We start from the raw sequence: 23,851 nt of genomic DNA on the forward strand, positions 1-23,851 counted from the left end.
CAGATGGCCAAGAGACATATGAAAAGATGTTCAATGTCATTAACCATCAGAAAAATGCAAATTGAAACTACAATGAGCTATCACCTCACACCTGCCAGAATGGCTACCATCGACAAATCAACAAATGACAAGTGCTGGCGAGGATGTGGAGAAAAGGGAACCCTCGTGCACTGTTCGTAGGGATGCAGACTAGTGCAGCCACTTTGGAAAACAGTATGGAGTTTCCTCAAAAAAGTAAAAACGGAACTGCCGTTTGACCCTGCAATTCCACTTCTGGGTATTTATCTAAAGAAACCCAAGATACTAATTTGAAAATATATCCACACCCCTATATTCTTTGCAGAGCTATTTAAAATAGCCACGATATGGTAGTGACCTTAGTGCCCATCGATGGACAATTGAATAAAGAAGACGTGGTGCATGTGTACAATGGGATATCACTCAGCCACAGAAAAGAATGAAATCTTGCCATTTGCGGCAGCGTGGGCGGGCCTACAGCGTATTCTGTTACGTGAAGTAAGTCAGGGAGAGAAGGATACGGTATGACTTCACCGTGAGCGGCATCTACAGAACAAAATAAGCGAGCGAACAGAAGCAAGCTTACAGACGCAGAGAGCAGATGGGTGGCCGCCGGGGGGGAGGGCGGGGGCCGGGTGAAAAAGGTGAGTGGGTGAAGATGTAAAAGTTTCCAGTTATAGAAATAGTTATGGGGTGTAAAGTACAGCATAGGGGATATAATCAATAATATTGTAATAACTGTGTATGGTGCCAGATGGGTACTAGACATTCCGGGTTGATCACTTCATATGATATATAAATGTCTAATCACTGTTTTGTACACCTGAAACCAATATAATATTGTATGTCAACTTAATTGAATTTTTTTTAATCAAGTAAAGCAAGCAAGAAAATAATAAAATAAAAAATTAATGTTTCGAGAGGTTTCATTCAAAACCTGGAAACTGCTCAATTGTCTTTTAGCTGGTGAATCATTAGGCGCACTGTGGTGTGTACGGCCATACAGTGAAACTCTCGGCAACAAAGCGGAAATACCGAGGCAAGCGGAGCATCGGTGTCACAGGCATTCTGCTGAGTGAAAGTAGCCAGACTCCAAAGGCTACGTATTACACGATCCATTTGTATGACAGTCTACAAATGGCAGGACAACTGGCACACAGAACAGCTCCGGGTTCCCGGATGCGGGTGGGGACGATAGGTTGATGACAGAGGGTATGAGGGAACTTTGAAGGCTGATAAAAATGTTCTACATTTTGATGAACCAAGTGATTACATAACTGAGCATTTGCAAAATTTGTAGAACCATATAGCAACAGTGTGAATACTATTGTATGTAAACCGAAAAAGATAATTAAAATGCGGTGCATTATTTGTTCTGATGGGTAGTCGGTGTTCATAGGAGAGAGAAGTTTCACTTCCTGGAGATTTCATAGAGATCATGGCACTTGCACAGGTGCCCATAATTGGGTATTGTGGTTAGTCGGGTTAAAGGTAGGATGTGCAAACAGCTTTAGCTAAGGCTCACGCTTGGGAGTGAGTCGCTGTCCCAAATGGCTAAATCCTAAGCGTTCTGTTGCAGGAACACTGAGCCCCGAGACTCCATCGTTCATGAAGGACCAGATTTCGGAGGGCTCTTGTAAGTAGTGTGATTTGTTATCGGCGTGCTAGGCATGCGGTAGAAGACCTTGACTGCAGCTGAAGCATAAGGAACAGTATTCTCTAGAGATAGGAACTATGTACCAGGTCTACCCGGGCCTCATATGAGCTGAATGCTTTTCAGTGTTTTTAGTTTCCAAAAATAATCAACTAGGACAGTGATGGTGAACCTTTTGAGCTCAGCATGCCAGCATTTTGAAAAACCCTAACTTAACTTTGGTGCTGTGTCACATATAGAAATTTTTTGATATTTGCAACCATAGTAAAACAAAGACTTATATTTTTGATATTTATTTTATATATTTAAATGCCATTTGACAAAAATCAACCAAAAAAATGAGTTCGCGTGTCACCTCTGACACCCGTGTCATAGGTTCGCCATCACTGAACTAGGACAAAGGAGGTGGTGGGGATAAATTAGGGGTAAATTTGCGAGTTCTGGATGGTATTACTTTAAAATATAATTAATTATTTGGAAATGTTGAGCTCTTAAATTGTGCCTGGTATTTTGCCAAACTCTGGCCATATCAGTGTCAACAAAACAGCTGTGGACTTATAGTCAAGTAAAGAAGAGAGACAAAGCATGCAAGAATATAAATACACCCTAGGCTCTGTGCTGTTAAGGAAAGCAGGGGTACTGCTGTCGGTATTAGAGCCAGGAAAGGTGCGACCGAGGAGACAGCATAACTGAGATCTGACGGATGAGAAGGCAGCGTGGAAAGCCAGGAGGAGAATGTCAAAGAGCGATGGTGCACGGGAAATACGTGGGATGTTAATGAGCTCAATGTGATGCAAGAACAAATAGGAGACCAAGGTGGCTGAATGTGGTCATTGAATAAGAAAATTGTTGAAGGGGGACTTTAAGGCCACAGTAAAGAGTTAAGTTTTATCTCAAATACATTGAGAAGCCACTGGAATAACAGAATCTAATTAATTTTTCTTAATTTGTTATTTTTGAAAAGAACAAATTCTTTCGTAGTAAGTACACAGCAAAGAACTCCCCCTGCCCCCGAACCAGTTGGGATTTATTTAATCATCTGCTATTCCATCATCATTTAACACTTGATATATTCTCGTACGCAGCCATAATTCCGCCATCAAAACCAGGAAATTCACACTGACGCTTTCCTGCCATCTAATTCTCACACCCCTTTCAAGTTTTCCAGTTGTCCTGATACTGTGTTTGATAGCAAACTGATCCAAATCAGAGTCAGGATATTAGTCCTTGTGTCTCTTTAGTCCTTTCCAGTCTGTAGCAGTTCTTCATCTTCCTTTAACTTTTATGACGTTTTAAAAACTTTTCTAAATCGTGCACATGTTTATTCAGATCCTTTAATAACAATATAACATGATAATATGATAAATTATAATTTGAAAAGCATTCTCACACATTATCCTTTAGTTAATAATAATCACGTATAATTATTTTATTGAGGGCTTACTACATACTAAGTATATTGCTTAGCTCTTTATTTTTAAAATATATTTTTATTGATTTCAGAGAGGAAGGGAGAGGGGGAGAGAGAAGTAGAAACATCAATAAGAATCGGCTGCCTCCTGCACACCCCTCACTGGGGATGGAGCCCACAACCCAGGCATGTGCCTTGGCCGGGAATCAATCCATGACCTCCTGGCTCATAGGTTGACACTCAACCACTGAACCACACTGGCCAGGCTGCTCAGCACTTTATATGCATTAATTCATTTAACTAAAATCCGATGAGGCTGGAATATTTTTAACCATATCAAATGTTCTTTCTTTTTTAATTAAAATTTATTGGGGTGACTGGATAATAGGATCATATAGGTTTCAGGTATAGATTTCTGTGTTACAAGAGCTGTATATTGCACTGTCAAATAATTTTTCATCATGATCTTTTTAACATTACAGGTCAGTTACTTTATAGAATGTCCCTCAAATTGGGCTTGTGTGATGTTTTCTCATGATGAGGTCTATATTATATTGATTAGACGGGGCAGTAACAGTGGAGATAAAGTTAAGTGGGCCAATATAAGGTATGTCTCAAATTAGAAAAGTAGAATCAGCAGGATGTGTTGACAGCTGCTGTGATGATTGACAGGAAAAGAGAGAAATCAAGGAAACTCCTAGTTGTGGGGCTTAGCAAAGAGTTGAATATTGGTTCTACTCACTCAGATGGATAAGAAAGGAGGCAGAGGTGGGAAATATTAGACATTTGGAATTTTATATGTCTATTAGACATTCAAGAGACTGTGTCTGGTTGGTTAGATGCTTGAGCCTTGATCTCAGTTGAGAGGTCAAACAACAGGTAGAAGCCAGGTGAGTACAGCTTGACTTAAAGTCACGGAGCTGGCTGAGAGCGTCTGTGGGGAGACAGCAGCTGCTGAGGGAGCCCTGGGTGCTCCATCATCCAGATGTCAGAGAGAAGAAAAGAAACTCATGAGTGAGACCGAGAAGGAAGGAAGACAACTACAAGGTTATATGAAGACAGCAAAAAGATGAGGGGCTCTAGAAAAATATGGTGGGTATCTGAGTTGATTGTTGCAAAGAGATCAAGTAAGATGGGACCTGAGAAGTGTGCATTGGATTGAGGGACAGTATGGAGGCCACACTTTACTGTATTGAGTGCAGATCTGCATGCTGGGAAGACCATGACTGAAGTGAACGGAAAAGTGAATGAGTATGCATGCAGGTTTAAGAATCTCCCAGAAGAACTGAAGTAAAATAATAACAAAACTATAACTCTATAAAGCCAAAGTGTTGGAGAGATAACAACAGCAGAAGATATATAAACATTCTTCAAGATAATGGACAGCGGGTGGGTGAAGGGTGACTCTCCCAAAGAACAGAGAATGCTTCAACACAAGGCTTGTTTCAAGCGCGAGAGTCACCACTGACTGGTCCGTTATTCTTTATGTGGAATTCTGAAAGGGTCAGGAATTGCTCGGAAGATATGGGGTGTGATGTGTGACTAGATACAGAATGGAAGATTGAAATACAGTGCAGCTAGAACCCATCTCAATCCCCTATCCCTCCTTCTATTCAAGTACTGAGGTGAATACACCTCTGGCCCTCATGTGAGCCTGGGCTTTTATCTCTGGAGATACTGACACCAAAGAGACTGGTCCGTGGATCCCAGGTACTGCTAAAGTCAGGGTCAGTTGTTCTGAACGTGTGCGACCCATTCTCAGCTGTGAAGCTCTCATTGTCCTCGCCCTCCCCAGCTCCTAGCTCATTGGCAGCTGCGCTTGCTCTTTCCAAGCAGAGTGTGGAGGTCACCCCACACTAGAAAAGACCTGCAGACACTGACATTTCCAGGGTCTTCCCAACCAAAGGTGCCACATCTTTGCCGAGTGCCCTTGGAGCTAAGTCCATAAGTTAGCAGGCTCCACCCCGAACACAGAGCTTCTAGCATCACTTTAGTGCCTCACTCTCAAACACAAAAGACATTCTGAGATGACCACATATTTGAGGAAACCTCTAACTTGAAATACAAATGCCAAAACAAGCATTCTATGAACAGAACTCAGAGAAAACTGAGACAATGCAGAAAGCAAAACAATTTCAAATGTCCTAAACAAAATAAGTAAATATATAGCACCCATAAAAAAACAAAAATAAAAGCAAACTATTTTTTATTTATTTATTTTTTATTTTTTTAAAATATATTTTATTGATTTTTTACAGAGAGGAAAGGAGAGAGATAGAGAGTTAGAAACATCGATGAGAGAGAAACATCAATCAGCTGCCTCCTGCACATCTCCTACTGGGGATGTGCCCGCAACCCAGGTACATGCCCTTGACCGGAATCGAACCTGGGACCTTTCAGTCCGCAGGCTGACGCTCTATCCACTGAGCCAAACCAGTTTCGGCAGCAAACTATTTTTTAAAGGAGCATGCCAAAAGCAAAAAAGAACTCTTGGGAAAAAATTTAAAATTCAAAATTCACTAGAAGAATTAGAAGACCTCAGAGGCTTTCCAGAAGAAGAATAAAGTGACAGAGTTGGAAGACAGAAAACTAATAAAGTGTCAATCCAGGAGGTCAAACACCCAAACAATATTTCAGAAAGACAGAACAGAGAAATGGATCAGAGGCAATTCTCAGAGAAGAAATGCAAGAAATTTTCCCAGAAGTGACACTGTAAGCTCCTCACTATAGCACTACATCATGAGGTTTTAAAGCAACACTAGTTGTTTTAAAATCCGAATTTTCCAGAGAAACAATGAGTATTTGAAATAATATCAGACTTCACTATCTAGGTGTTAGAAACGGTGAATTAATGACTTTAAACTTCTGAGGAAACACAGTGTCCAACCTAGAATTCTATAACCAGCTAAACTCTGAACAAATGTGTGACTGGAATAAATACATTTTCAGGCATGTAAGGTCTGTACACTGCTAGATGCATTTGTCTCTTCTTCCCGTGCACATTCCCACCCTTGCTTGTAGCTGGGTGTGGCTATATGTCGAAGCCCCGGCCAGAGGACTGTGAAGGCATGTGATGTATATAACTTCACTTGCTTAAGAAGAAATCTCTTTTCTTTGATTTCTGTTCTTGCGTCCTTGCCTTTGGCTGAAAGGATGACAACACTGGAACCACTTGTAGAAGATGGCAGAACCACCTTCAGCCTGAGACCCTGAATGACTACATGGAGCAGAGGTCCCACCATCCTCTGATAAAGTCTATTTTATTTTACTTTGTTTTAATTTTATAATAAAGTGTATTTTACTTTTAAATTTGTTGTTTTTTAAGTCATGGATCTGTTTGTTACAGCAGCTTAGCATTACCCTAACAGTGCATAAGGTTTTAAACAATCTCTTACCATGAGCCCTCTCTCGGGAAGCTTCTAGAAAAAGTCCTGCATCAAAATGAGAAAATGAAACAAGAAACAAGATAGGGATCTACAAGAGGGAAATGGGGGCTTTCTGAGAGGAACAGTGAACCTGATAGATGCCTCGGGCGCATGGAAAAGAAGTCTATACCTTTGCTGGCGGCTTTAGGTGAATTGATGTATGTGAAGAAAGCAAAGCAAATTTTAAAATGGGCTATTATTGCCCAGCCGGCGTGGCTCAGTGGTTGAGCGTCAACCTATGGACCAGGAGGTCACGGTTCAATCCCGGGTCAGGGCACAGGCCCAGGTTTTGTGCTCCATCCCCAGTGGGGTGCATGCAGGGGCAGCCAGTCGATTCTCTCTCATCATTGATGTTTCTCTATCTCTCTCCCTTCCTCTCTGAAATCAATAAAAATATATTTTTTTTAAAAGGAAAGAAAGGAGAGTACTCATAATACAATGTATAACTCAGCTATAAACATGACTGGTATAGTGATCATAATGTACATATTGACTTAACACCAAAGACTTGATATAAACATTTAGGGGAGCTGTGAGATGGAATATGGGGGCGGGGGCGTCCAGGAGTTCACGCCTCCTTTGAGTAGAAGGAAGTCAGTACCCCTTCCTGAAGCAGAGGCGAAAACCAGAGCAAACTGGTGAAGGGGGAGGAGTCCGGGGGTGGGGGTGCGGGGAAAAATGGGGGACATCTGTAATACTGTGAACAATAAAAATATTTTAAAAAACAAACAAAAACACCAGAACAACAACAGACAAGGGATGGCCTAAGATGCCATTTACAAGGAGGTAAAAGCCAGGGCAGCCTGAGGAGCGGGGACTGGAGCCTGCAGCTGGGCTCCGGTGCGAGAGTGCACATTGTCACCAGTGGAAGAACCCAAAGGAAGTTCACGCGCAAGTGGGTGGTGAGCAGTGGAGATAGGAAGGTAAGGAAGCTAACGGTGGGGAGGAGATGGGGGGAGGCAGTGCTGGGAGGGATGAGGCAGGTCTCAGGGTGGAAGTCCTTACCACCCAGGGCCCAGGGCCTCGGGTTAGACCCCCCAGGAGCTGGCAAGGGCCTCAGCACTGCCCGGCCACAGAACCCGGCCTTGGACCTCCCTGAGGGATATTTATGCCCGGTGTTTGGATGCTGATGGGAGGGGTCGAGACCCGTGAAGGCAGAAAGGACGGGAGAGGAGCAAACCCACTGAGAGGGCCTTCGAGGCAGAGGGTGAGAGGGACCAGGGCTCCATGGGAGTGGTTAACCCTTGCAGCTCCTTGTGACAGGGTTACTCTATAGACCTGGCACGCTTCTCTCTTCCTGATGAACCGTGCGTGTCTGCGGCGTTTGGGGGAGAGGGCGCTCTCCTGTAGCCGTGCCCCGGCCCAGGGCTGCCACATTGCCAGCGTACCCGCTCCGTGAAGTGGCCCCAGGGAGGACGTGCCTGGTCTGAGGCGATCGGATGGGTGGGACAGGAGTCAGGGACCCACGGTTAGAGGTGGGTCTGGAGTCGCTGGGAGGGAGGGAACAGTTGAAGCCCTAGGATGTGGGGCTCACAGTCGGGAAGGACAGAGCCAGCCCTAAAGGAGGGAGAGCTGGAGCAGAGAGAGAGCGAATCCAAAAAGGATGCAATGGGACATGTTGGGGAGCAAAGGGGGACCGCCCCCAATCCTCCACCTCATCCAACCTGCACCCTTTCTTTCTTCCCCGCCTTCCTCCTTCTGACCTGACCTCCAATAGCAAAGGCAACGGAGACCTGCGCTGGGTAAGCCTGCCTCAGATAATGAAGGAAGACAGTTTGATTCAAGAAACCAAAGACCAGAGGAGCCGTGGAGCCAGCTCAGGCTGTCAGTTCGGCCCCACTGCGGCCCTGAGCCCGGGGGCTGCTCCTTCCAGGGTAACCACCCGCCGGCTTCGAGGGCCTCCACCTGCGTCTCCCAGGAACTCTGAGGGGGGAAGGCTGGTGGACACCAGGCGGGGTTCACGGAAGGGATAGTTCCGCTTCACTGGAGGCTCAGAACCTGGCTCGGATTTGGAATTAAGAATGCTATTGGGCCCAGCCGCGTGGCTCAGCAATGGAGCATCGACCTATGAACCAGGAGGTCAGGGTTCGATTCCTGGTCAGGGCACATGCCCAGGTTGCAGGCTTGACCCCCAGTGGGGAGCATGCAGGAGGCAGCCAATCAATGATTCTCTCTCATCATTGATGTTTCTCTCCCTCTCCCTTCCTCTCTGAAATCAATAAAGATATATATATTTTTTAAAAGAATGCTATTGGAACTAGGATGTTCCAGTTAAAAACAAAACTTTGTGCAAAATGCAGCGAAGTGAGCCCCCTACGCAGGGCCTCGCTGCCGCCGCAGGGCCCTCCGTGAGGCCAGGCAGCACTGGCTTTTGCAGGACTGGCCACGAGAGCGAGCAGGTCACCGTTGCTTCTGGAAGAGGAGTTGCACCCGGGCTGGGACCTCTCAGACCCGCGGCCTGCCCATCCCTCTCCTCACCAGCTCGTAGTCACTTACCCAGGAGTCCAAAGAGCAGACGCCACAGGCCGGGGACACCAGGAGGGACATTCCCTCTCCCCATCTTGAGATGACTCAGCGGGCAAGTCCCCAGGGAGAAGCCTGGGAGGGAGGAAGGGTGGGCTGCGGAGGCCGGGGGTACCGCGCCTCCAGGGGAAGTCTAGTCGTGGAACTCCCAGGCCAGTCAGGGCCAGGCGGCCTCCGGGTGGGGCTGGGGAGCTCCACAAATGGTCCCAGTTTGTTCTCGTTTTCTTCTCTTTTCTTATGAGCACGTCTGTCCGAGGCATTTATACCGGCCAGAGCCCCGGCCCTCCCTGCCCAGGGCGGGGCATCTCTGTGCCTGACTCTGCCGTTTGTGCTATTGGCACAGAGGTCCCCTGCCCCAAAGGCAGCCGAGGGGGCAGGCCCGGGAGGGGCGAGGAGGGGATCCGTGCCGGGAGGAAGGGACCCGCCCTTTGAACCAGAAATGATCTTAAGTCTGTTTGCTTTGAGTGTATGCCTCATTTCAAAGCAGACGCCTGTAGAGAAGGAAAGAGGAAGAGGAAGAGGAAGCAAATGGATCTTAGAGGTCAGCAGGTGTTCATCCAGGGAAGCTGGCGCTCTGGGGCCTGAAGAAGCAGCCACACGGAGGCTCCTCCAGGTGCCGGTCCGGGGCTCCTTCCTCTGTGCTCCAGGCTCTCACGTGGTCCCCCTGCGAGAGGGGGAGGGCCTGGTCAGCCGCTGGTCCGGCCTGGCTTTGGCGAGGGCTCAGAATGGGCCAGGGCCTAACCCATGACCCCTATTTCTAGGCCTCCCAGCGAGCGGTGGCTGAACTTGACACTGCAGGTCAGATGTGCAAGGACAAAAATGTAACGACTTGCTCTCCCTGATCTGACTTGGTTCCTGGGTGCGTCCCGCCAAAGGCAGGGAGGCTGTGGTGAGGGATGAGGCCGTGAATTGCGTGCCAGATGTTGGCTTTCATTTCACTTCCTTTTAAAAGGGTCTCTTGAGATCAACCAAAGGACTTGTATGCATGCAAATAAGCCTAACCTATGGACACAGACACCGGGGGTGAGGGCGTGAAGGGGGTTGGGGGGCGATGGGGGGAAAAGGACACATATGTAATACCTTAGCCAATGAAGAAAAAAAAGGTAGAGAAGGTTTCTGCCCTCATAAAGCTTACATTCTAATGGGGAAATAAATACAATAAACAAGGAAACGAATTAATAAATATAATAATTTCCACTGATGGAAAACACTATACGGAAAAGGAAACAAGGTCATGTGACATTAGCAGGTGGGAAGAAGGAACACACTCTAAGGCAGCGGTTCTCAACCTGTGGGTCGCGACCCCTTTGGCGGTCGAACGACCCTTTCACAGGGGTCGCCTAAGCCCATCCTGCATATCAGATATTTACATTACGATTCATAACAGTAGCAACATTACAGCTATGCAGTAGCAACGAAAATAACTTTATGGTTGGGTCACAACATGAGGAACTGCATTTAAAGGGCCAGAAGGTTGAGAACCGCTGCTCTAAGGTGTAGCCAGACAAAGCCTTTGCGAAGCAGTGACATTGAACTGAGATCTGAAGAACAGAGCTCTTGAAGAAGATCCTAGAGAGGGCTGAGCACCAGCAGCCCGCGGCACCACGAGGAACTTAAAAAAATTAAAAACGGAATCTGGGTAACTAAAACCCAGTAGCTAGGCAACCAAAGGCTGTCTCAGCCCGTCTCCAGGGATGCTGACCTGGCATGGTTTCCTGAGATGTCCTGTGGCTTCCGTCCTTCATGCCCTTGCCTGTGCTGTCTCTCCATCTGCACACACTCCTCCCTGTGGTCCCTTCTCCACCTCGTTCACCCGATGCACTCCTGCTCATGTGACATCGCTCTAAGAAGGGTTCCTTGACTCACCCAGGAAGAGGTAGGCCCTTCCTCCTCCTGGCTCCCATAACAGCCTAGGAATACCACTCACCTCGGCGTACTATTTAATCATTTATTTTCTTGTGTGTGTGTGTGTGTGTTTTAAATCTTTACTGTTGAAAGTATTACATATGTCCCCTCTCTGCCCCATTGATCTCTCCCACCTGCCTCCAGCCCCCACCCCAGCTCCCCACCACCCACCATCTGTGTCCATAGGTTATGCATATGAGCTCACTGGCTGATCTCTTCCCCCGCCCCCCCCCCTCTTCAAATGCTACCTTCTCCTGCCTTCCCTCTGAGGTCTGACAGTCTGTTTGACGCTTCTATGAGCATGGATGGACCTGGAGAACATTACACTAAGTGAAATAAGCCAGTCAGAGAAAGGTAAGTGTCACACGATCTCACTCATATGTGGAATCTAATGAACAACATTAACTGATGAATAATAATTTATTTTCTTGTCAAAAAATAAAAAAAAGGGTCTCTTGGAGCCCTGGATGGTATGCTCAGTGGTTAGAGCGCCAGCCTGAAGACCAAAGGGTCCCAGGTTCGATTTCCAGTCAAGGGCACGTATCTAGGTTGCCGGTTCGACCCAGGCCCAGTAGGAAGGCACTTGGGAGGCACCAATCTATGTGTCTCTCTCACATCTATGTTTCTCTCTCTCCCTCCCCCCCTTGCTCCTGCCCTTCCACTCTCTTTAAAAATCAATGGGAGAAATATCCTCGGGTGAGGACTAACAACAGCGAAAGGTCCCAGAGCACATAGTGTGTGGTTGGTCTACTTCTATGCAAAGCCTGCGATGATGTGTAGCTATGACCCGTGGTTCCCGGGGGGTGATATCGGGGTGGCAGGAGTGCACGGCGGGCTGGCAGCACGTAAGCACGTCACAATGCCATGGCCTCAACACAGGAGGTGGCCGCCTTGCTCACTTTCAAGGCCATCTCAGGGCTGGATTTTTCCTTCCAAGGATCTCCCGCTGAGGGAGGCGCACTCCTAACGGGCGGGGGAAGAGGACCCCACTCCCTTCCACCCCATTGGCCCCGGAGCCGGTGCTGCATCCACAGACCCTGAGACACAAGGGTCACAGAGAAAGAAGGAGGAGACCGGGTCACAGAGAAAGAGTCTAGTAACTCGGCCAGACTCACACGCTAATGAGTCAGGAGCTAAACTAGCAGGCCAGCTTCAGAGCCTGTGCTTGCACACACACCCAGGGAAGAGGCCAGGAGCCGAGGGCGGGAACTTTTGCTTTCTCAGGTGCGAGAATTAGTGTGTCACAGCGCCATAAGGCATTCCAGGGGCCCACGTCTGTGCAAAGTAAACAGAGTGTGGTTTTGAAATTCATCCTTCGCCTCGGGTGCTGAACGTTACTTGGAAAATGACCAGGCTCCTGACTCGCTGCCCGGCCCTCAGCCAGCCTCCCAGGCGCGGTGCTTCCCCGGCTCCCGCTGGGCCTCCGTCCAAGCCGAGTCCTTGTCCTTGCAGGGAGCCTCGGAGCTGCCTCCCATGGGACAGTCATCAGGAAACACCTCAGACAAAAGGAACAGCTTTCCTGTGAAATACAAGCCACGTGGTCCTGCCTGCGACCCACCTGCGACCCACCTGCGTCCAGGTGGCCCCGACCGCGCGGTCCCCTGCTGGAGGTGAGGGTCTCAGGACGAGGCTCAGACTTCGTCAAATGTCTGAGCCACCATCTGCATAGGAAAAACTACGTATTCCTTATGGTTTATGTTTAATCTAAACTTCCTATCACAAATTTAATCATTTTTGAATGCAATTTCTCCCTGTTGTAAGTACAGACTTTGGAACAGTAAGAAGTGTTGGTGCTGTTTGAACGGCTGAAGGGGATGCTGGCGCTGCAGCATCGCCGGGTCTCCCGTTGGCAGCACGAACCGCCTGCCCGGCGCTCGCGGCCTCCTGCTCTCCGACACGCTACTTGCCCCACTTAATTAGCTGCAATATATTTTTGCTTAAAAGGTTTTTCTGCGCATGTTTATGCACCAAAAGACATGTTTATGTGCTTTTAAAAGTTATAGTCCTCAATAACCTTTTGGTGAAAGTGAATGAAAATGTTCTTCTATGAAATGTTTTTCCATATTTTTAAGAAAATATGAAACACAAACCTACCTAATATAAAAAACAATCGCATCATTTTAGTCTCCCCACTGCAGGACTGCTCCGAGCCAACCCCCACCCCCGCCCCACCCGCACCGCCTTCCAGGCGAGCTCGGGGCCTGGGGACCCAGGTCTGTGCGGGCCTCGGACTTCAGGTTGGAAGCCGGAAGTTCAGTCCCTCACCCGTGCTCGCAGCGCACACGCCACACGCCCTCTGTGCCCTTCCATCTCCAGATGAAACATGAATCCGCGGGAAGTACATGTGGAGCGAGAAGCATCTTTCTCCTGGAAATCGCCGGAAACACAACTGCCACCCAGACCGCGAGTGAGCCGGCCTCCTCGCAGAGCGGCGTGTCAGGCGCTAGTTTTCACAGACCCTGAATATTCTGCAATGGCAGCGGGCAAGGTGGGCGGCCTCGGCCCTGCCACGGCGTCTCCGCTCTGCTCACACGTCCCGCCCCTCAGGGGACACATTCTTTGACACGAAGGGGAGAGGAGAGTTTGTTAAACAGAAGTTTTGTTTCTCCTGTACTTCACTCTACAATATATCTGACTAGATAACATCTTAACAGGTCCCCAAATCACCGGCTTCTTACACACCACGTGGCCCCTAGAGGAATCTGTAGGAGGCGGGAAAGCATGAAGCCTCCTCTGGGTGAAATGGTGCCTAAGTTAGGAGAGATTTCTGCCACATCCCGCCACTGCTCCATAATAACAGGGGCCGGAAAGAAAGGCGGTGGCCCTGCCGGGAGCGAGGGAAGCAAACGTGGCTGCTGCCCCGGCCACAGAGGACTTCTCACACACACCCTTCGGTTTTAGCAAATACATGTCCATGGACGTGGAAGATCTGGACAGTGATTCCTGTAAAACGCCCCAAACCTGCACAAATTCTTCAGAAAGCCTCCGAGCACCTCGGAGAGCACGCAGCCTCGCCGCGGGCACGGGCAGGGCCACAGCAGAGCACGGCGCCCGGGCAGCAGCAGGGCGCTCCGGGAGGCACCCATGACAGAGGCTGAGTAACCAGGGCTCACACTCCACAGACACACCAGTTTCTGGGAGTAGCGAAGTGTTTGCAGAGTAATCAGTGAGTTAGTCACAAGCGGAGCCACTGCCCCGCGCCTCCTCCCTTTCGGCTCTTCTGTCGCCAAGTGCTCATGGCTTTGAGTCATTTGTTGTTTATTTTTAGAAACCGAAATGTTAATGCTTACACACTTGTATAGCGCCTGGTAATATTTTAGTCACGTCATTGAATATAACTTCCGTGCCACACAGTTCACTTGTTTAGAACAGGCAAGTCCTTGGTGTTTAGTGTGCTGACTGAGCTGTGTTTACTTTTGACCTGAGGGTCCAGTCCTTCCTCTGTTACCTTCCACTTCCTCTCATCTCTTCTTCCTGCTGCTGGGCTCTGCACCTGCTGCTCGCAGTGGGCCCTCCTGAGCCCGTCCTCAGCTCCCCACCCCCACCCCCCCTTTTCCGAGGCCCCACCCGTGCACTGGCTCTGACTGCAGTCTCGCCCAACTCCCGGACAGGCTCCTAGTGTTCTCAACCGCGGCCAATCTTTTTCACTTTGTCTATTACCATTTTAACTTGAAAAAGCGCGTTTTACATGTTTAACTACCTGCCTGGGTTGCCCTGCCTCATCTCAGTTATTTTCCATTGTCCTTTCTCCTTCTCAGGAGATTCAGTTCAGCTTCTGTGGCTGCTGGGTCCCTTCAGGTGGCTGGGCCGCCTGTGCCTGGCACGGCCTCAGCTTCTGCTGATGGAGCCGAGGAACCTAGTGAGTGTTGGAAGGCAAGGCAGTCCCCACCCTGCGAGCTGCAGTGAAGCCACCAGCACACGCTCCCTCCCTCCCAGGGCTCTGTCCCAGGGGAGCCCTCGCACTGTCCACTGTCACACTGTCCACTGTCGCACAGTCGGGATCTGCAGCACCTCAACTGTCCCAAGCAGCTCCCTGTGCCCCGCAGCGCCGGAGGTCAGGTGGCCTGCTCCCTGCGCCATGGACGGCACCTGTGCTGCCCTCCTGGAGGGGCCTCAAGGTTAGCCCGTAGCCAGAAAGGCCTTGCTGGTAAAATAGGGCCTTCCGGCAGCTTCGGAAGGACGCACTCGAGAGAAGCCGGCCACCCAGCCAAGCAGCCCAGGCCCAGAGCAAACATGAGGCCCTGAAAACTGCGATCGGAGGGGACACACCTGCCCACAGCACCTGCACCCCCAGCCCCATGCCTGGGTTCAGTCTGTGCCACCCATCACCTGTGCGCCCCAGGCCGCTCAGTGGGCGGAAGCCTGGCCCAGGCCCTGCCTTCTCACTCCCCTGGCAGCCGGAGTGAGAAAGGAGGAGAGGATGGGGACAACGAGGCCTCTGGGCTCCCCCGTGGGCTTCCCTTAGAGCTGGGAGCCTCCGCATCGGCTGGGTGCTCCTTCGGGCGTGTTTACTTCTCACGCACTGTGGGAACCCTGACCGGAGTGCGCCGACAGGTCAAGGCCAGTTTGCAATTCGCAGGTGCCAAAGCAAGGACACTGCACCCACAGCACAGGCGTGCCTTTCTGCAGCCCAGACAATGGAGCCCCTACGGGGCAAGAGGCCTCATTTGTTTCAGTTGGTATAGAGATGTCCTATTGACCAGTGTGGGCGGCTGCTTGACTGGGCTCCTGTGTGTGTACTGTATTAGCAGGGGCTGCTGTGTGTATTGCGCTCCTGTGTGTGTATTGTATTAGCAGGGGCTGCTGTGTACAGGGCACCTCTGTGTGTACTGTAATAGCAGGGGCTGCTGTGTGCACAGGGCTCCTGTGTGTGTACTGTATTAGCAGGGACTGCTGTGTACAGGGCTCCTGGGTGTGTACTGTATTAGCAGGGGCTGCTGTGTGTACTGGGCTCCTGTGTGTGTACTGTTTTAGCAGGGGCTGCTGTGTACAGGGCTCCTGGGTGTGTACTGTATTAGCAGGGGCTGCTGTGTACGGGACTCCTGTGTGTGTACTGTATTAGCAGGGGCTGCTGTGTACGGGGCTCCTGTGTGTGTACTGTATTAGCAGGGGCTGCTGTGTACAGGGCTCCTGTGTGTGTACTGTAATAGCAGGGGCTGCTGCGTGTACAGGACTCCTGTGTGTGTACTGTATTAGCAGGGGCTGCTGTGTAGAGGACTCCTGGGTGTGTACTGTATTAGCAGGGGCTGCTGTGTAGAGGGCTCCTGTGTGTGTACTGTATTAGCAGGGGCTGCTGTGTACAGGGCTCCTGGGTGTGTACTGTATTAGCAGGGGCTGCTGTGTACGGGGCTCCTGTGTGTGTACTGTATTAGCAGGGGCTGCTGTGTACGGGGCTCCTGTGTGTGTACTGTATTAGCAGGGACTGCTGTGTACAGGGCTTCAGGGTGTGTATTGTGTTAGCAGTGGCTGCTGTGTATGGGGCTCCTGTGTGTGTACTGTATTAGCAGGGGCTGCTGTGTAGAGGGATCCTGGGTGTGTACTGTAATAGCAGGGGCTGCTGTGTAGAGGGATCCTGGGTGTGTACTGTATTAGCAGGGGCTGCTGTGTACAGGGATCCTGGGTGTGTACTGTATTAGCAGGGGCTGCTGTGTACAGGGATCCTGGGTGTGTACTGTAATAGCAGGGGCTGCTGTGTAGAGGGATCCTGGGTGTGTACTGTATTAGCAGGGGCTGCTGTGTACAGGGCTCCTGGGTGTGTACTGTATTAGCAGGGGCTGCTGTGTACAGGGCTCCTGGGTGTGTACTGTATTAGCAGGGGCTGCTGTGTGTACTGGGCTCCTGTGTGTGTACTGTATTAGCAGGGGCTGCTGTGTGTACTGTGCTCCTGTGTGTGTACTGTATTAGCAGGGGCTGCTGTGTGTACTGGGCTCCTCTGTGTGTACTGTATTAGCAGGGGCTCTGTGTACAGGGCTCCTCTGTGTGTACTGTAGGAGCAGGGGCTGCTGTGTACGGGGCTCCTGTGTGTGTACTGTATTAGCAGGGGCTGCTGTGTACGGGGCTCCTGTGTGTGTACTGTATTAGCAGGGGCTGCTGTGTACGGGGCTGCTGTGTGTGTACTGTATTAGCAGGGGCTGCTGTGTGTACTGGGCTCCTGTGTGTGTGCTGTATTAGCAGGGGCTGCTGTGCGTACAGGGCTCCTGTGTGTGTACTGTATTAGCAGGGGCTGCTGTGTGTACTGGGCTCCTGTGTGTGTGCTGTATTAGCAGGGGCTGCTGTGTACAGGGCTCCTGTGTGTGTACTGTATTAGCAGGGGCTAATGTGTGTACAGGGCTCCTGTGTGTGTACTGTATTAGCAGGGGCTGCTGTGTGTACTGGGCTCGTGTGTGTACTGTATTAGCAGGTGCTGCTGTGTACAGGGCTCCTGGGTGTGTACTGTAGTAGCAGGGGCTGCTGTGTACAGGGCTCCTGTGTGTGTACTGTATTAGCAGGGGCTGCTGTGTACAGGGCTCCTGTGTGTGTACTGTATTAGCAGGGGCTGCTGTGTACAGGGATCCTGGGTGTGTACTGTAATAGCAGGGGCTGCTGTGTGTACTGGGCTCCTGTGTGTGTACTGTATTAGCAGGGGCTGCTGTGTACAGGGCTCCTGTGTGTGTACTGTATTAGCAGGGGCTGCTGTGTACAGGGCTCCTGTGTGTGTACTGTATTAGCAGGGGCTGCTGTGTACAGGGATCCTGGGTGTGTACTGTAATAGCAGGGGCTGCTGTGTGTACTGGGCTCCTGTGTGTGTACTGTATTAGCAGGGGCTGCTGTGTGTGCTGGGCTCCTGTGTGTGTACTGTATTAGCAGGGGCTGCTGTGTGTACTGGGCTCCTCTGTGTGTACTGTAGGAGCAGGGGCTGCTGTGTACAGGGCTCCTGTGTGGGTACTGTATTAGCAGGGGCTGCTGTGTACGGGGCTGCTGTGTGTGTACTGTATTAGCAGGGGCTGCTGTGTGTACTGGGCTCCTGTGTGTGTACTGTATTAGCAGGGGCTGCTGTGCGTACAGGGCTCCTGTGTGTGTACTGTAATAGCAGGGGCTGCTGTGTGTACTGGGCTCCTGTGTGTGTGCTGTATTAGCAGGGGCTGCTGTGTACAGGGCTCCTGTGTGTGTACTGTATTAGCAGGGGCTAATGTGTGTACTGGGCTCCTGTGTGTGTAGTGTAATAGCAGGGGCTGCTGTGTGTACTGGGCTCGTGTGTGTACTGTATTAGCAGGGGCTGCTGAGCACGGGGCTCCTGTGTGTGTACTGTATTAGCAGGGGCTGCTGAGTACAGAGCTCCTGTGCGTGTACTGTATTAGCAGGGGCTGCTGTGTACGGGACTCCTGTGTGTGTACTGTATTAGCAGGGGCTGCTGTGTACAGGGCTCCCGTGCATGTACTGTATTAGCAAGGGCTGCTGTGTACAGGGCTCCCGTGCATGTACTGTATTAGCAGGGGCTGCTGTGTACAGGGCTCCCGTGCATGTACTGTATTAGCAGGGGCTGCTGTGTACAGGGCTCCCGTGCATGTACTGTATTAGCAGGGGCTGCTGTGTACAGGGCTCCCGTGCATGTACTGTATTAGCAGGGGCTGCTGTGTACAGGGCTCCCGTGCATGTACTGTATTAGCAGGGGCTGCTGTGTACAGGGCTCCCGTGCATGTACTGTATTAGCAGGGGCTGCTGTGTACAGGGCTCCCGTGCATGTACTGTATTAGCAGGGGCTGCTGTGTACAGGGCTCCCGTGCATGTACTGTATTAGCAGGGGCTGCTGTGTACAGGGCTCCCGTGCATGTACTGTATTAGCAGGGGCTGCTGTGTACAGGGCTCCCGTGCATGTACTGTATTAGCAGGGGCTGCTGTGTACAGGGCTCCCGTGCATGTACTGTATTAGCAGGGGCTGCTGTGTACAGGGCTCCTGTGTGTGAACTGTATTAGCAGGGGCTACTTTGTTTGCTCGGCTGTTTCGTGGGGCTCCTTTGAAGAACTCTTTGTCTGATGGCTCCTTGTTAGCAATGGCTTCTTGGCCTGCAATAAAGACTCTCGTACACACCTACGACTTCTCATATCGTCTTCATCCGGCCCCGTTGCCCATGCAGCCGGGTGCGGAGGCAGAGCTGTCTGTGTGCCCCAAGGAGCTCTCTCCCGTGCAGGCGTGCATCTTGGGGAGATTGGACAGGCGGCGTTGCCACTGGAGAAGGTGAGGATCGTCCGCCGCAGGCAGTCCTGCAGCCTCCGGTGCCTGACAGCTACTGCCCCGACTGACCGAGGATTGCAGAGAACGGAATGAAGTGCCTCCCCCGTCACCCTCCGGTGTGCAGGCCATAGCAGATCTCCTGGACCACCCAACTCCGGCAGGAGGGCGGCACCACTGTGCAGTGGCCTGGGCAAGCCTCCCCCGGGGCCAATGTTCCATGTGGTAACGATGTTGTGTTAGCTCTGATTCTCTTGCAGAACGTGAACGCAGCTGCCAGGAGTTGTTACAGACCTATGTTGGCCTTTTAGGGTTTTGGCGAGTGTTCAGTCCCCACTTGGCGCCGTTGTTACGCCATTGTCAGTTGTCATGGAAGGGGGCGACGTGGGGTTGAACCCCAGAACTAGAGGATGCTTAGCAGCCAAGAGGGCAGTCGCCCAAGTGGGCGGAGACGGGTACCCATCAGGTTTTGGTCCCAGTGATGATGGCAACTGGGAGCTGATGCTCTCTTGTTGGGAGACAGTGGGCAGCCATGAGTGCTGCTTTACAGGCCTGTGTGACCAGCCCATGTTGGGAGCGGCACAAACCCCACCTTTAGCAAAGTGGGGGCCTCTCTGGAACAGAGCGCCGCGGTGAGGACCAGCCTGTCCCAGGGATTGCAAGCCCTGTGACATCTGAGACCTGTGCAGGGATGACACTCCTGTGAAGGAGGTGCTCCCTAGTCCGTTCGGAGAGGGTCCGCCCCTCCCGGAGACCAGGTGGTACACGGCCCGGGCAGGTGGGGAAGAGCCCAGCCACATGGACGGCTGTGACTGTCCGTTTGGATACTTTGGCCATTGGAACGCACAGCTGGGCTGTCCTTGTAGTTGCCACGATGGCACAACAGCAGTGACTAGTAGGCCCCGCCCCCTGTGGGGACCCGCGTAGCCGGAAAGACTCAGCTGGAAGGGTCTGTACGAGGCTTCCTCAGACACTGCAGTGCAGGTAAAAGCAACAGACGAGCTGCTGCAACCCAAGGCCTCCCCCTTGGCAGAGGGGGGCAGGGAGTGTGGACCTGGCCATGGTCTGTTACTAGGGAAGGGCCCTCCTATCCCCCTGGGGAAGCGGGTACGACTGTAAGTGACAGTCACGCCCCTGGGTCCAGCCCTGGGAATGTAAGCAGTGCCCTGAAAGAGAGAATGAAGTACAGGCCATACAGGCCCTCCCGCATGACCCCTCCAAGATTGGTGGGGTGGACTGTCAGGGACATGGCATTAGGCATTCGTGAGTTTTACTATAGGGCAGGAATACTGCTCCTAACATGCTACAGTTGGTATTGTTGTAGGCTCTGTATTCAAGGAGCTGGCAACTAGGCCAGGGTACCCCTTAGAAGACTATCTGGCATAAGGGGTGGAGTGTGGGACCCTAATCAGAGTACGCCAGCTGTTCATGGCAATTTGAGTGGGGGCTCTGTCTAGAGCCCACCGGATGTTCAAGGGCAATTTGCCATATGCAGGTGCAAAAACAAGGACACTGTGATTGTACTGCAGGCAAGTGCAGGTGCACCTTTCTACAACCCCAATACTAATCTCACTGTTTGGCAAGAAGCCTCTTTTGCCTCAGTTGGTATGAAGATGTGTTGTTGACCAGCCCGTGGGCGGCTGCTTGACTGGGCTCCTGTGTGTGTACTGTATTAGCAGGGGCTGCTATGTACAGGGCTGCTGTGTGTGTATTGTATTAGCAGGGGCTGCTGTGTACGGGGCTCCTGTGTGTGTACTGTATTAGCAGGGGCTGCTGTGTACAGGGCTCCTGGGTGTGTACTGTATTAGCAGGGGCTGCTGTGTATACTGGGCTCCTGCGTGTGTACTGTATTAGCAGGGGCTGCTGTGTACAGGGCTCCGGTGTGTGTACTGTATTAGCAGGGGATGCTGTGTACAGGGCTCCGGTGTGTGTACTGTATTAGCAGGGGCTGCTGTGTAGAGGGCTCCTGCGTGTGTACTGTATTAGCAGGGGCTGCTGTGTACAGGGCTCCTGTGTGTGTACTGTATTAGCAGGGGCTGCTGTGTACAGGGCTCCTGGGTGTGTACTGTATTAGCAGGGGCTGCTGTGTACAGGGCTCCGGTGTGTGTACTGTATTAGCAGGGGCTGCTGTGTATAGGGCTCCTGGGTGTGTACTGTATTAGCAGGGGCTGCTGTGTACAGGACTCCTGTGTGTGTACTGTATTAGCAGGGGCTGCTGTGTACAGGGCTCCTCTGTGTGTACTGTATTAGCAGGGGCTGCTGTGTATAGGGCTCCTGTGTGTGTACTGTATTAGCAGGGGCTGCTGTGTACAGGGCTCCTCTGTGTGTACTGTATTAGCAGGGGCTGCTGTGTACGGGGCTCCTGTGTGTGTACTGTATTAGCAGGGGCTGCTGTGTACGGGGCTCCTGTGTGTGTACTGTATTAGCAGGGGCTGCTGTGTGACTGGGCTCCCGTGTTGTGGCTACCTTGTGGGGCACCTTTGAAGAACTGTTTTGTCTGATGGCCCCTTGTTAGCAGTGGCTACTGCTCTGCGATAAAGACTCTCTTATAGCCTCACAGCGACTCCTCATGTCTCTGTCTAACGCCCGGTGTCCACGGGACACAGCCCCTGGCAGAGAAGGACCTGTTCCCACAGCTGGCGCAGGAGCAGGATTCAGGAGTTAGTGCTCCCAACAGTTTCTCACCCACTCACTCCCTCACTCACAGGCTCTGAGCTCCTTCCGGTGTGTTTATTTCTTAGCTAAATGACCAAGGAAGAGTGGCTCCTCTCTCCAATGTCTGGTACAAGCAGCCGAGAGCGAGTGTCTTCCCCGAAGCTGTCGCAGATCCCAACAGCGCTGTGAGGGGACTCCTGGGGATGAACAAGACACTCGGGTCTCCCGCCCCCCAGGCCGGCTTCCTCCAGGAAGGTGTGGCCCTGGCCAGCTGCTCAGGGCCCTGGGTGCAGCCCTCTCATCTCCAGGACTGCGGAGGACCCCTGTCTCCTCCACCTCGGCCTGCAGTGGGAGCCCTCCCTCCCTCCGGGGCCCGGGCCCACGTGGAGGTCGTGGGGATGGTAGACAGCTGCGTCAAAGGCATCTCTCAGGCACAGGGAGTTTCTCTAGAACAAGAAGGGAGAATAGTTTCAACACTGTACCCCTCTCACAGGTCTTCACTACGGACGCCTTCCAGAGTCTCCTCCCCTTCAAACCTCGGGCCCTCCAGCCCTCTCCTTCTTCCAGTCCTTTCTCTCCAGTCAATAGTTCCCTCTTCCACGGTGGCTTCTTCTGTCTTCCTCCCTGCTCAGCCCCGGCCCGGCTCCCCTGCTCCTGAGACCACTTCCTCGTTCCTGCTGCTCCTCCCCAGGCACTTCCCTGCTCATTAGGCACTCACCACACAGAGGAAGAGCCCAGCGAAGAGCCCCACAGCCACTGCAGCCGAGCCCAGCGTGATGAGGAAGATTTCCCATGGCTTCAGGGACCCTTCGGGCCTCATGCTGCTCGTTGAGGTGGCAGCACTTATGCTAAGCACATCGGAAGTTGTCTGCATCCCAGGTGGAGAAGGTAAAGGGGCTCTGCTGTTGCCACTGTTGGTAGCACTGGATCCAGTGGTGGGGGCTGTGCTGTTGCCACTGGTGGTAGCACTGGATCCAGTGGTGGGGGCTGTGCTGTTGCCACTGGTGGTAGCACTGGATCCAGTGGTGGGGGCTGTGCTGTTGCCACTGTTGGTAGCACTGGATCCAGTGGTGGGGGCTGTGCTGTTGCCACTATTGGTAGCACTGGGTCCAGTGGTGGGGGCTGTGCTGTTGCCACTGGTGGTAGCACTGGATCCAGTGGTGGGGGCTGTGCTGTTGCCACTGGAGGTAATACTGGATCCAGTGGTGGGGGCTGTGCTGTTGCCACTGTTGGTAGCACTGGATCCAGTGGTGGGGGCTGTGCTGTTGCCACTGTTGGTAGCACTGGATCCAGTGGTGGGGGCTGTGCTGTTGCCACTGGTGGTAGCACTGGATCCAGTGGTGGGGGCTGTGCTGTTTCCACTGGAGGTAACACTGGATCCAGTGGGGGGGGCTGTGCTGTTGCCACTGTTGGTAGCACTGGGTCCAGTGGTGGGGGCTGTGCTGTTGCCACTGTTGGTAGCACTGGGTCCAGTGGTGGGGGCTGTGCTGTTGCCACTGGTGGTAGCACTGGATCCAGTGGTGGGGGCTGTGCTGTTGCCTGATGATATTGATAAATGATGACACATTTGAGAGAATATATACTTTCTGCTCAACATTTGGTCTAAATTTGTTACATAGGTAATTCTATTTAATGCTCACACAAGCCAATGAAATAGATTCTATTACTATTACCAGCTAAGATGAAGAAATGGAGGCTTAGAGATGTTGAATCTAGCCCAAGTTTATATAGCTGGTCAGTAGTAGAACAGGAATTTGAACCCAAGCTGTTGAGCCTGCACCTTTACTAGTAGCTTCCTCACTCTGTCATCCTCCCCACCCAGCCCCAACACCAGGGTTAGCTGACCTAGTTTTTTTTTTTTTTAAATATGTTTTTATTGATTTCAGAGAGGAAAGGAGAGGGAGAGAGAGATAGAAACATAAGTGATGAGAGAGAATCATTGATCAGCTGCCTCCTGCACGCCCCCTACTGGGGATCGAGCGTCCAACTCAGGCATGTGCCCTTGACCAGAATTGAACCTGGGACCCTTCAGTCCGCAGGCCAACGCTCTA

At 51.5% G+C, this 23,851-nt stretch overlaps 1 protein-coding gene across 1 annotated transcript in view; it reads right to left on the reverse strand.

Annotated features, from left to right (window-relative positions):
- MUC21 (mucin 21, cell surface associated) overlaps positions 1-23,367 on the reverse strand; it is a 39,108-nt gene extending 15,741 nt beyond the window's left edge. The window contains exons 1-2 of the mRNA XM_036356264.1: positions 22,519-23,367; positions 22,137-22,246 (exon numbers count right to left, since the gene is read on the reverse strand). Of these exons, the coding sequence (XP_036212157.1) occupies positions 22,137-22,246; positions 22,519-23,367 (959 nt within the window). The remainder of the gene's footprint in view (positions 1-22,136; positions 22,247-22,518) is intronic.
- Positions 23,368-23,851: the final 484 nt, after the last annotated feature.

Source organism: Myotis myotis, unplaced genomic scaffold (genome assembly GCF_014108235.1).
Source record: "Myotis myotis isolate mMyoMyo1 unplaced genomic scaffold, mMyoMyo1.p scaffold_m19_p_26, whole genome shotgun sequence".
Taxonomy (NCBI): domain Eukaryota; kingdom Metazoa; phylum Chordata; class Mammalia; order Chiroptera; family Vespertilionidae; genus Myotis; species Myotis myotis.